This window comes from Paroedura picta, chromosome 8 (assembly GCF_049243985.1).
Source record: "Paroedura picta isolate Pp20150507F chromosome 8, Ppicta_v3.0, whole genome shotgun sequence".
In the NCBI taxonomy this organism is placed as follows: domain Eukaryota; kingdom Metazoa; phylum Chordata; class Lepidosauria; order Squamata; family Gekkonidae; genus Paroedura; species Paroedura picta.
The window spans coordinates 62,167,823-62,180,380 of record NC_135376.1 but is presented as its reverse complement, the minus strand read 5'-3'; the positions used below and the strand labels follow the sequence as shown (position 1 = coordinate 62,180,380).

Here is a 12,558-nt window from a genome sequence, read left to right as displayed (position 1 = left end):
ATAGTGCACAATAAATCTTCAGATCTTTATAGCAGATTTTTGACAGCTTCAGTATTTAACAAACTGAGCTACCAAGAGCAAGTATCCCTCTCTTACCACCACATTTGTCTTATAGTAAGTTTTAAAATATATATATAGTCATATGAATAGTCTTGGGCTCTCTGTATACACAGGTTTTATAACTAACAATAAACAATAAACAAAAAAAATCTATAAAATTACTGACCTGATAAACTTGGATTCCAAAGGGTCATATAAAGACATAAGGACTTCAGCATCTTCTCCAATTTTACAGACAACATTTTTTAGGTTTACAAACAAAGCAAACGAAGGTGTTGCAGCAAACTTTGCTTGTCTACTAATGTCAAGGTTCTGTTTTTGAGACTAAAGGGAGGGAAGTTTTAAAAAGCCACTGAATAGAATTCCACTACAAAAGCATTTGATTACAGCCATAAATACATTGTGTATAGATGTTTGAGGACTAAAGGATCAACTTTCTTGCCATTTATCAGCTCTCACATCTTCTTCACTCCATCACTACAACTGATAGCTTACCTGGCTAGAGCCAAGACAGAAGATGGAGGGGCAAAATATAGATCTAAAGCTATAACAGTTGCCTTTCATGATAATTTACAACCAGGATAGTGTTGGAAGCTGCTCAGTACTGTTGAACCCGAACCCTAGGTGCTATCTCAGCCTTCATGCTAGAGAGCTGTATAAGGGAAAACTAAATCCAAAGATGCTCACCCACTTCTGCAAGTGCAGAACCATGAAAACTTCTGTGAAATTTCCCTGTTATAGTGCTGCACACTAAAACCTGGAAGATATAGTCAGGAAAGTACTGCAGTCCTGTGATGGTATGCAGTGGGGACAGGAAGCAGCAGCAGAAGGAGGTGCAGGGGGCAGACTGCCACTTGTCTATTTCCTTGAGGCAAGTCTACATGGTCCAGATGAGCAGACTTGTATAGTCCACAAAAATTCTGGAAGTTGGGAATACTATAACCCTTGACCGAGAGTTCTAGATCACACAATGCTGAACAGAATATATTGATTTACATTTTTCCCAAGACTATGGGAATGAAAACATATAAAATAACGCATGTCTTGGAAGGTTTAATCTTGTAAACTGTAATAAGCTGACCATTAGAGCTCAGGAAGAATTTCTAAGACAGTCTTACTAGCCAATTCCAACTGCCATTTATACATTCTATAATATAATATACAGTAGGAAAATCTTACTTTTTCTTCCAGCAGCCTTTCTTCCACTTGCTTAGAGGCTATTTCATGAGCTCTGAAAAGACTGATGGTGCTGGTTTGTTCTGGATCTAGAATGTTGCCATCTTCATCTCTTACCACAAGATCCAAATCAAGAATTCTGCATGAAAAGGGTTACGCAACACCAGATGATGGTCAACAAACTTTTATTGGCTCAAAAAAAATTCAAGCTGAGTGCTGCACTGCTTCTAACATGTATACCTTTAAACCACTTTAAATGTAATATTAGGGAGAGGGATGATCAAAAGAACATTTCTGATCTAGAGAGGATTCATTAGCATAAGATATTCTGTCTTGTTCTTGGGATCTCAAGCAGACATTCTGGAATGCACCAGTTTTAGACCCAGAACAGAATATAATAATTTAAACAAATACAGGGAGGCTTCAGAGCACTTCCCCATAACCGCAAAGAGTCATTGTGAATGTTATCTAGCCAAATATACTGACCAGAGCCAGGTTATTAGGATGTGGTATAAAAATCTGAATAATAAACAATAAATAAATAAAGATGCAGCTGTATTTGAAATACTGACAGCACAGGGTGAGATAAAAGAATGAGGTACAATAGCTATGCATAAAATGTCGCATCTGGAAGAGCTAAAAGAAAATCCACAAATGTATCCAGAATTAGGCAGGACTTTTCCTTTCATTGCCTATTATCAATGGAAACAGACATGGCTCCCACTTGGACAGAAAGGAATAAGGGATGCAGAAGGCAGAACATCTGGATGAGGGTGGTAACAGAAAGGGAAATCAGCCATTCACTCATTGAACTGTTCTCTAAAACTCACAGACTTCCCCAATCAGTGCACACAAAAAGAAGTGCAACTGAGCATAATCTTAAAAAAGAAGAGAAACCTAAAGTATAACCTCACTCTCAGTCACAGCACTGGTCCATTACCCCCCCCCAAAAAAAAAAACACTACCAGACTGATTTATTCTGACCTTCAGTCTCATGCTATTCATCATATTATCACTTCATATACTCAATGGGTGGGAAAAGTCATCCTTCTCACTCATCAAAAGCTTCCTCAACAAAAATAATTCTAGGACCACTATTATGGCCAGAAAACACTACGCATTTTAAAACTCTAAGTCGAGAGCCATATATCAGCCTTCATAAATATTTTGCTATTTTTTCAGCAAAGCAATACTAAAATGTAATTTTTACAGAAAACAAAAAGGGTAGCAAGCTGTTTTGTGAAGTCCACAGGGCATTTACCAAAGGCATAACAAATAAATGATTATGTCTACAGATATTGGATCTGAAAATGCCATTTTTTGTTTTGTTATGGGGAAGACAAAATATACAGCCATACAAACAAAAACTGCATTCTTTTATGGTACATATTTTACCCCAATCACACTCAGTTCACTTTCCAGCTCTACAGAGAATGTTTCAACCATTTAATTAGTTCATCAAAACAATAATGCATAAGAATACAGTACAAGATGTCCTATAATGTCTGAACATAGAGCATCTGGAGGTTATTCAGAATATCTTTTACTTCTTCCTTAGCCAGATGGCAGAATAAAGTAGCCGACAGATAATACCAACAACATCTGGCTAATTGTGTGAGGTAAAACAGCCCATATCTGTGGGTATAAAATGTCCTAGTACATAAAGGCATCACATGAAGTTTTTTTCCTAATTATTTCTGTTGACTAAGAACTGTTTAAAGATCACCTATGCCTGACTCCTCAGGAGGCAGTATGCCATGTGATCCAACGACATTTAAAGATCTGAAAAAATTGCTTAAGAATTGTTGTCCCATAACTTTATGGATATTTAGAATATCACTTTGCAGTAGTTTTCAAACTTTTAGCCTTGAGGGAACTCTCTTCCCATTGACTTGTCTGCTGAGGAATTTCCATGCATCTGCCATAGTATCCAAACAAGTTGTAGAGGATCCTGAAGATGTTTTAAAATGCTCAGTTCTTACAAGGCACCCACAAAGGCCTGCTGAAGTTCATTGAATTGTTACATGAACAGTCCCTGCAGTCTCATGCACCTGTCAACTACAATGAAAAATTCCAAGGGGTCAAGAGGTGGACCTTCTTATTAGGGATCCTGACAAGTGTCCTAGGAAACTTAATGTTCTATACAACCCAACTTGAGAACTACTGGCAAATTACAAAGTTTTTAATTCTGAATATGAAGAAAAGAAATTTGATTTTCTACTGACTAGAAGAAAAAACAAGTTAATGTGGAAAAGTTGCAAGATCCTGAGTCTTCAGATGTTTTTGAGAAATCTGTCAAATTCACTTTGTCCAAGCACAGAGATATTTTAGATATTACTGGTAAGTTCATGTTTCAATTTCAAAAGGAACCCGTTTGTGGTAACTAAATAATCTTTAGCACAAAGTTCCCCAAAATCAGCAACACTAGTGTGTTTTGTGATTTACAGGTAACAACCAAGTAATCACCTCTACATACAAAGTTTTTCAAATGTCTTGGTACGTTACCTTTTCAGAGTTTTGCAAGACAATTATAGCTATGCAAACTGTAAACTTCAATTTGTTCATGATGTGAAAGTCCTTATTCTCAGACTTGTTCACGCCCATCCCCACACGTGGAACCAAAAATGAAGATTTCCCAACTTATCAAGCCTTCAAATTTAACTACAATTTGTTGTGACATCCAAACTCAGGCACTTCAATAGTCTACAATTTTATCTGAGGACACACAGTGACACCCTATACCAGGGTTTGATTCTGATCGAGAGTCCAAAGCATTCAGAGCAATTCCCACTGAACTCAATGGTGACAAATTGGCAAGCACTGAACTGCATCTGACCTTGCTGACTACAAAGACAATCACTCTCCTTCAACCCAAGGTTCAATTCTATAAGCTAGAACAGAATGCTTTGCCAGGCAGCTTTTGCTGAAACAAACAAGGAAGAAGAGTTGGTTTTTTATACCCCCTCTTTTCACTACCAAATGAGAATCTCAGAATGGCTTACAATCTCCTACCATCCCTCTCCCCACAACAGACGCCCTGTGAGGTAGGTGGGGCTGAGAGATCTCAGAGAGAACTGTGACTGGTCCAAGGTCACCCAGCCAGCTGCATGTGAAGGAGTGGGGAATCAGACCTGGCTCTCCAGATTAGAAGTTGCTGCTCTTAACCACTACACCAAGCTGGCTCTTCTTCAAACTTGGAACTTCCATATCTACACGAGCCATGGAGCAGATCTAAATGCATTTTGCTGCTTATCAGCAAAAGTACAGACCAGTTGGATACAGAAGTCTGCCACATTTCTCATGAACATGCTTTGTTGTGTTATCAGAGAAGACATACGAGATAGAAGAAAAAGGCTCTTTCTGTCATGACCAAAGCAGGTAGGATGAGTACCTGCCCCTCCCCCCCACCCATTTTTGTGGCCCTTGTTAAAAGCAAGTAAAAATAAACTGGCAAAAATGTATTATTACTAGATTTGCTTTGCTTTGCTTAATTAGCATGTTATCTAAACAATATGCAAACTAGACAGCCTGAATTTGCAGAGTATGGATGTGGCAACCTACATCCACACCATCTAAAAGGATACATGTAACTTCCCACTAAATTTCAGATTCCCAGGATCTTAGAACTGAGCTTCTATGAGGATAGAGGTTACTTTGATATAGCAGTGGGGCTTCTGTGGAAGTATTCTTATTGCATTTAATCACCACATACTTTCCACTGAAACTCTGTAAATACCATTTCTTATGCACCTGCAACAGCAGTGTGGTGCAGCCATGAAATGAAGCCTGCATGCATAAAACACACATAGAGAGTGAAGATTTGACATTGTGTTTACGTTACATGAATGGTTGGGGATTATTTTAAGTATATGGTGATAAATATATATTTATTCATGTAAACAACAAGCACATGGAAATTAGAATGGCCTGCAACTACCTGAACCATTAGAAAATGCAAACATCATTTCAGCTGTGAAGCTGTATACACACTACACCTAAAGGGCAGCTGAAAGTCTTCTTTTTCCCTTTATCCTCAGTATCCCAGCAAAGTATCCCAGTATCCCACCGAACATGCAACGACTAACTAATCATGTGCATTCTGAACCCTATGTGCAAAAACAAAAAAAGGAAAAGAAAGCAAGAAAGCTATACATTTGAAACAATGCATCACAAACCTGTTTCCATAGTCAATCTTGGCAGTGACTTTCTTTTTCAGTTCCTTCAGCTCATCCTGGGGTAACGTTCCAGAAAGGATTTGTGATCGCCATTCAATTAGATTATATATCATGTGCCTCACATTATGGAACATTTCTCTGTTATCTTGCTGTAAGAGAGGAGAAAACTTACTGGAAGCCCCTGATCTGGAATTCATATGCAGATTTTACCATTCTTGGACTCAGCAGAGACTGTGGATTGATTAGCTTACCAAAGAAAGTACTTATACTTCCTTAGAAATTTATGTACAATATATTCACATATATTCTGTCTTGCCAGTACATCAGCAGAGTGAATCACACACCTGTAGTTTATTTCTTTAACTAAATGTTTCTTTCATTGTGCTCTGCACAAATAATATATTAGGCTTTCCAGCCCCTCTTTATAAAGGCTCTCTCCACCCGAGATCCACTGGGTACATGGTTTGCATCGTTCTATCAAATGAACGCTAGACTTCATTCATCTAGCTAAGTGGGCCCTGGTTTATAAACAATTATGCTACATCACATTCCTTAGTATTTAAGGTGCCACAAAACTCTTTGTTACATTAAAATAATATTATGTGCATTAGTTTAGCTATTGTTCTTAGTTTACAGATGAGTTCACCAGAAAGCCAATGTGGTGTAGTGGCTTGAGTATCGTACCGGGATGTGAGAAGTCCAGGGTCAAATCCCTATTCTGCTATAGAGCCTTGATATTTGCTAGCATAAGCATCCATAGCCAAATGCTGAGGTTGACAAAATCTCAGGTATTTTGCCCTGCATCTTTTTTCCAGACTTCGAGGACCCCCAGAAGTGATGTCAACTGGTCAACCCCCTGCCATGCCTCCAGAAGAGACATCACACCTTTAGCCCTCCTTTTGTTCCCTCCCCACTGCCTCTACTACTATTATGAGGGCTCTGCCTCATGTAGACTGGAAAGAAACATAGGAGCTGTGAAGACAGCCTGGACCCCCACCCATACCATGCCCCTTCAGAGCTCTTGGGGACCCCCATGGACCCCTGGTTGGGAATCCCTGCTTTAGATGAATATTCTAGCCTTAGCGGAGAGTTTATATGAGAGTCCACATCCTGAAGAATCAATTCTGAAGGTCCCCATTTGGAGTCTTGCATAGATGACAGAGGGTGTGTTGCATCAAATCCAGTAACTGCATAACTGCATAACTCTTTGAAAGCATTTGGGTGTATATTGAACTACTACATTTTGTATGGCCCTGGGTTCTCTGGGTGGTACCTATGTAGTAAATCAACGGCAAGGGTGACAGTCAGGACTTCTCAATGTTATTCAGAAACATCAGGTTTAACAGGGTCCCAGAGGGTGATGTTCACTGGTGATCTCTCCTTGAATTGCCCACGGTAAGGTAATTATTGAGGTAAGGACAGATCATGCATCCCTTTACTCTGAGATAGGAAACCACTACGAACATACATTTGATAAACATCTCTGGGGCTGTGGCTAAGCCAAAGGGTAGCATACAGTAATCAAAACAAGAGGCCCCACACTAAAGCCTTGGGGACTTCTTGGAATCCTCATGAATAGCTATGTGGAGGTATGCATTCTTTAATTCCAGGACCACCAACTACATGCCTAATTCCAGAAGGGAGAGAATGTCCTGTAATGACACCACCCCAACAAGCCAATGCCAACACGCTGGTGGTACCTGGCCCTACAGAAGTGTGCCTGCCTTGGCCAGGGCCAGGTTGTTTTCAGTCTTGGCCCTGGCTTGGTGGAATGAGGTACCAAGTAAGATCTCTTCTAGGTTTGTGTGCAAATTGTTTGAATATCAGGCACTTTGCAACTTCATGACCCTCACTCAGGGAGATAAGAAAGAGGGACCAGCTGTCAATTTTGACTATATATTCTGCATCTGCAGCCTTTTTTGGTGTCTTTCTGAAGGAAAGAGGGAATAGAAGAAAACATAGGCAGAATTAAAGCTTTTCTGTGCTACTGTCTTTTTAAGTGAGCAGAGTTTGAATTTTCATCTCACAATGGAGAAGACTGTGTAGAAAAGTTCATCTATCCCTGTTTAGCAAGGAGGGGAATGTTTGATGCTCCAGTGGGTTCTGAATTTTCCATAGCTGACTGAGACATTCTCATGTGGACCACAGTGAAAACACAATAATCAACTGCATACATTTCCAGGATCAGACACCAACTGTTATCTCCTGCTACCTTCCTGCCATGGTGCAACCTAAGCTCTAAAGACTTATCTGGTCCCAGAATGGGTCAGAAAGGAGATAAATTCACCCAAATCTTCCTTCACATTTGCTGGCAGCTCCACAGACCTCCATCCCTCCATCCCATTTCTTCCTAGGCTCTTTGAGAATTCCCTCTTTTAAATGGAAGTTTACTCCGTCTTCCCACAATATCCATGTGCACTTTGGACTCCTCTTCAGAAGCCCCAACCCCCTTTTCCCCTGGCTGCCAACCAAACAGCTTGGATCTGATGTTTTTCTCATCAACTCTCCCTCTCAACACATCCAGCTGCTATGGCCTTCTGGGTGCCACGCCAGGAAATACCACCGCCTGCCTAGTCCTCTTCAGGTGAGTCTCTGACTGGTCCCAGCCAATGCTGCCTTTTCTCCCCCTTGGCTGCTCCAGCTGCCAATCCCACTGAACACAAATCATGAGGAAACCTCATTCTTGGGATCTAGCTGCAGAGTTGTGCTTTGGTGAGCCCAGATGACCAATGACATTTTGTCAATAATGTCCAAGTAAATCATCATACCTTCTTCCTTCCGGTCTACCTTTACTGTTCCTTCAAAGGTGGGGGCAGGTTTTCAGGGCTGGTGAGTGTTCAGGGGTCCATCCAGGGCTCCAGGCAGCCTAGGACACCAACCCCCCCCCCCCACACACACACACACATTCTTTTTAAAAAGCTACTTACAACGTAGAGTTGCCGCCATATTGTAGACCATTCCCGTAGTGTTGTAGTAACTTCCTGAATGAGTGGCAGTTCACTGGGTATGACAGTTTCATGTTGCCTAAATTTAAGAGGTATGAAGTAGTCAATATCTCTCTGAATAAAATGAAAGTTATTTGCTAATAAGCAGAACATCAATTAATAAAATATCAAGAATTATTATTATTCTGGACCAGGGGTAGTCAACCTGTGGTCCTCCAGATGTCCATAGACTACAATTCCCATGCTGGCAGGGGCTCATGGGAATTGTAGTCCATGGACATCTGGAGGACGACAGATTGACTACCCCTGTTCTAGACAACCCACTCTACTCTCGGATTCAGTAACTGATAAATCACATCTTATATAACATTTTTTATAAAGGTTAACAATTGGATATATTCTTTTGAGGTAACAATTATTTAGCATTCATCTCTTAAGCAGAAAAGCCAACGGAACATTACATGTGACTACAAAGGAGACTCCTCAATTGCTCAAACCCAGCAGTGCTAAGTTTCAAAGACACAAGAAGCTGTTTTGCAAGTCTTTAGTGTTTCTGCCTTTAAATTATTATATTTCAGTAATGTATCACCTGAATATTGTAGAGCTGATACACCACACACTATATCAGTACAACCCTAACTGGAGAGTTGCAATCAGTCAGGAATGTGCTATTATGCAGTAATCAAATGATTAGTGCTTTTCATAATTTACATATTTAAAAGAGCGTAAAAATAAATCATACAGAAGAGAATAGGTTTTTTTTAAAAATTCAGACCTGTACCTGAAAATTTTACACTCCATCTGATCACGATTGCCCCCCCTCAATATCAGTCATTTAACTTTTAATTCAGAAGCATATCTAATTGAGTAATGCATACGAAATTCCTAAATAGCCCCAAATAGCTTTATGTTAAGCAATGAAGACAACAGAGTACATAAAACACCATCAGAAGCTGAAATGGAGCTGTTCTTCAGTACAGAGTAATATAATATCTGGCAGAATAGACGTATATGAAAGATTCTTGGTCTGGAAAAATACTCTTTGTAACAGATTTTTTGCTGGAGGGCATCACATACTCCATTATTTTTTGCTGTATCAGGAAATAAACATGGCACAGTAGCTGTATCAGAATCCTATTAAAAACTGAAACTGGAAAAGTCAATATGCATTTATGATGGTAATTACTAAATGGGTTGTCACGAAAGCTACGAGACATCTTTTACTCCAAATATAACATGCATTCAGACTACAGTGAATACAACTAAACTTGCCAGTTCAGACTACAGTGCACACTATACTCATCCCACTCAAGTGTGTTCTCTCCATTCACCTGAACAGAGTGGATCACTCTGTCCATACATAAATAACTAGAGCTTATGTACCTGCAAAGAATATCTGGAATGGAGCTTAATCTTTTAATTTATCCACATTTACCAGATGCCATCACTAGTTCAATGGGCTGACATATCCAGGGCTCAGTTTTCATCTTCTGGCATCACTTAGACCGTTTATGCACTGGGAACTTGACTGCCCCAGCTCCTGTGCAGAAGGACAAATCAGGGGCAGATGAGGTGCACTGGGCCAGATGCTCCCCCGTGTGGGTGCAGGAAGAGATGGGGCAACTTGCCACAACTAAAACTCCAGCCTGAAGCCCAGCATGAAACCTCCAGTGCTTAAACGGTCTTAAAGTAGTACCTTTAGTTTGCTGTCAACCACCTTTCCTAGCCAATAACCACAGCTCATCTCTCTTTTTGCCCAGCTACTTCACCATCACTTTTTATGAATACCTTTGAGAAAGCTATCTCTAGAGAAGCCTATCATGTCTTGATGGAATGCAGTTCACTACTTCACACACTTCTTGATGCCTCCCTGATGATGGAGGCGCAGGTCACAAATGTAGCTCACAGGCATGTTACCATCACCAAGTGAAGTTACTAGCACCCTATCAGAAGGTCTAGCCACAATGATCCATGCAACTACAGTCACTCGCCATGGGCCTTGGGTCTGATATGGAAATTACAGCTGATACAAAATGCAGCGGCATGAGTCCTTATGACCGGTGGTCCCCAACCACCGGGCCACGGCCCAGTGCCGGGCCGCAAAGGCCCTGGAACTGGGCCGCGGCTCCCTCTCCCCGCCCCCCCCCACAGTAAGAAACTTACCAGGCCGCAAGCTTGCAGCCCGGCAAGCTTCTTACCGTGGGAGGGGGGGGAGAGGGAAGCAGAGCTGTGCATGCATACATGCGCCATGCGTGGCCGAAAACATGCATGCGTGGCACTTTTGTGCATGCACACATGCGCGAAAGTGCCGTGCATGCCTGTTTTCATCCACGCATGCGCGCTGGGCAATCGCCCTCCTTTCTGCCTCAAAAAGGTTGGGGACCACTACTTATGACAACCCGCAGGAGGGCATATATTCAGCCTGGCCTGCACTGGTTTTGGATCAAGTTCAAGGTGCTGGTGTTGACCTTCAAGGCCTTATGCGGTTGGACCCTGTGTACTTGTAGGATCACCCCCAGAAGAGCATTACACTGCTAAAACCAGCTTGTTGGAGATCCCTGGCCCCAGAGAAATCTGACTGACCTCGATCAGAATCAGGGCCTTTTCACCTGCCTGGTGAAAATAGCTGCCAACAGAGACCTGGGACCTGATGGAACTAACAAAGTTCCATAGGGCCTGCAATTTCTACCAGCACATTTCTACCAAGCCACGGTTGAGGCCAGGACGAAATGAGGAACTACTACGGGCCTCCCTCCCTGACTCCCCCCTCTCTAGGCCCCCTCTTTCTTCTCCCATCTCCCACATCAGGGCCCCTTCCCACACCTATGGCAGTCCATCATACCTCACATGAGTCAATTAAGAAGATAGGAGCTGGGCAGTGGAATCAGCATAGGAATGGATATTAAATACTTTTATATTGTAAGATGATTTTAATGTTTTATGTATTGTGAGGTGCCCTGAGCCCTCTCACAGGTAGGGGCAGTCTAAAAATAAAAATAAAAATAAACAGTTCTCTATAACAGCAGTCCCCAACCTCTTTGCGGCCCGGGCCCCACACATGCGCATTTTTGCCAGCAGGACATGCTAATGGGCATGCGCAAAGTTGCTGTGCATGCATTTTCCCACCAGCAGGGGGTGCTAACGTGCGTGCACGGCAGCTCCGCGCATGCGTGTTTGTGTCTGCCGGCGTGCCGGTGGCCGTGCCTGCCTCCCCCCCCCCTCTCGCAGCAAGAAGCTAGCCGGGCTTCTACTGGTCTCATCCTGTTCTCCTCTGAACAATCTTTATCTTTGAAAGCAGAAAAACACTTTTATCTCTTTATTTCATTTATATCCCAGTTTTCATCCCAATTGGGACACTTATATAATCCCCTCCAATTTATCATCCCAATCATTCTGTGAAGATTACACTGAGAATGTATGACAAGTCCATGATCATCCACTAAGCTTCCATGGCAGCTGGAACCTGGATCTTCCGCTAACCACTGATTCCACTACATCCGTATTCTTTCATTAATAAGTAAAAAAGACTAGAGTAATTTTCACCTTTTAGTCATTATAGTCCCAAACTTACCCTTTTCCTTCTACTATTGCTTCTTTAAGCTGAATATAGGAAGCAGGAAATATGCCCTTTAACAAGAAGAATAATTCATTGGTTATTATAAAGTCTTATAAAGTTGATATTTAGTTTTGTTTTTTCTGCAAATGCTGTAATACCTTTTTCATCTTTACTATTGCATAACAAAACTGCTTAATGATATCCAGCTCATTCTACTCAAAAATACTTAACCTAGAACAAAAACAAGACTTCTTGTACTTTAAGGCAGAGCTTCCCAACCTGTAGGTCCACCCCCAAAAGCAGGTCATGAAGTCTGTGAAATTCACTCCCAGGCTTTAGCAGTTTTATTGATTATGCATGCTCTGTTTCTGTTTTGTCTTTTTAAAGTGGGTCATCATAACCAAATATCATAACTGAACTAATCTACCACATTCTCTCAAATTAACGAATGATTGAAAGCCTGAGCTATCGCAGTTCCACGGGGTCTGCAAAATGTAGCTGTTCCACCAGGCATTTGTCTGGGGTCAACTAAACCAGTGGTCCCCAACCTGCGGGCCGCGGCCCGGTGCCGGGCCGCGAAGGCCATGGCGCCAGGCCGCGGCTCCCTCTCCCCGCCCCCCCCCGCAGTAAAAAACTTCCCAGGCTG

At 41.7% G+C, this 12,558-nt stretch overlaps 1 protein-coding gene across 2 annotated transcripts in view; it reads right to left on the bottom strand.

The window, feature by feature from the left end:
• Nucleotides 1-12,558, bottom strand: part of DOCK1 (dedicator of cytokinesis 1) — a 474,081-nt gene that overhangs the window by 389,977 nt on the left and 71,546 nt on the right. For both annotated transcript variants that reach the window (XM_077350091.1, XM_077350092.1), the window contains exons 4-8: nucleotides 11,928-11,983; nucleotides 8,339-8,435; nucleotides 5,412-5,560; nucleotides 1,240-1,375; nucleotides 227-384 (exon numbers count right to left, since the gene is read on the bottom strand). In XM_077350091.1, the coding sequence (XP_077206206.1) occupies nucleotides 227-384; nucleotides 1,240-1,375; nucleotides 5,412-5,560; nucleotides 8,339-8,435; nucleotides 11,928-11,983 (596 nt within the window). The remainder of the gene's footprint in view (nucleotides 1-226; nucleotides 385-1,239; nucleotides 1,376-5,411; nucleotides 5,561-8,338; nucleotides 8,436-11,927; nucleotides 11,984-12,558) is intronic.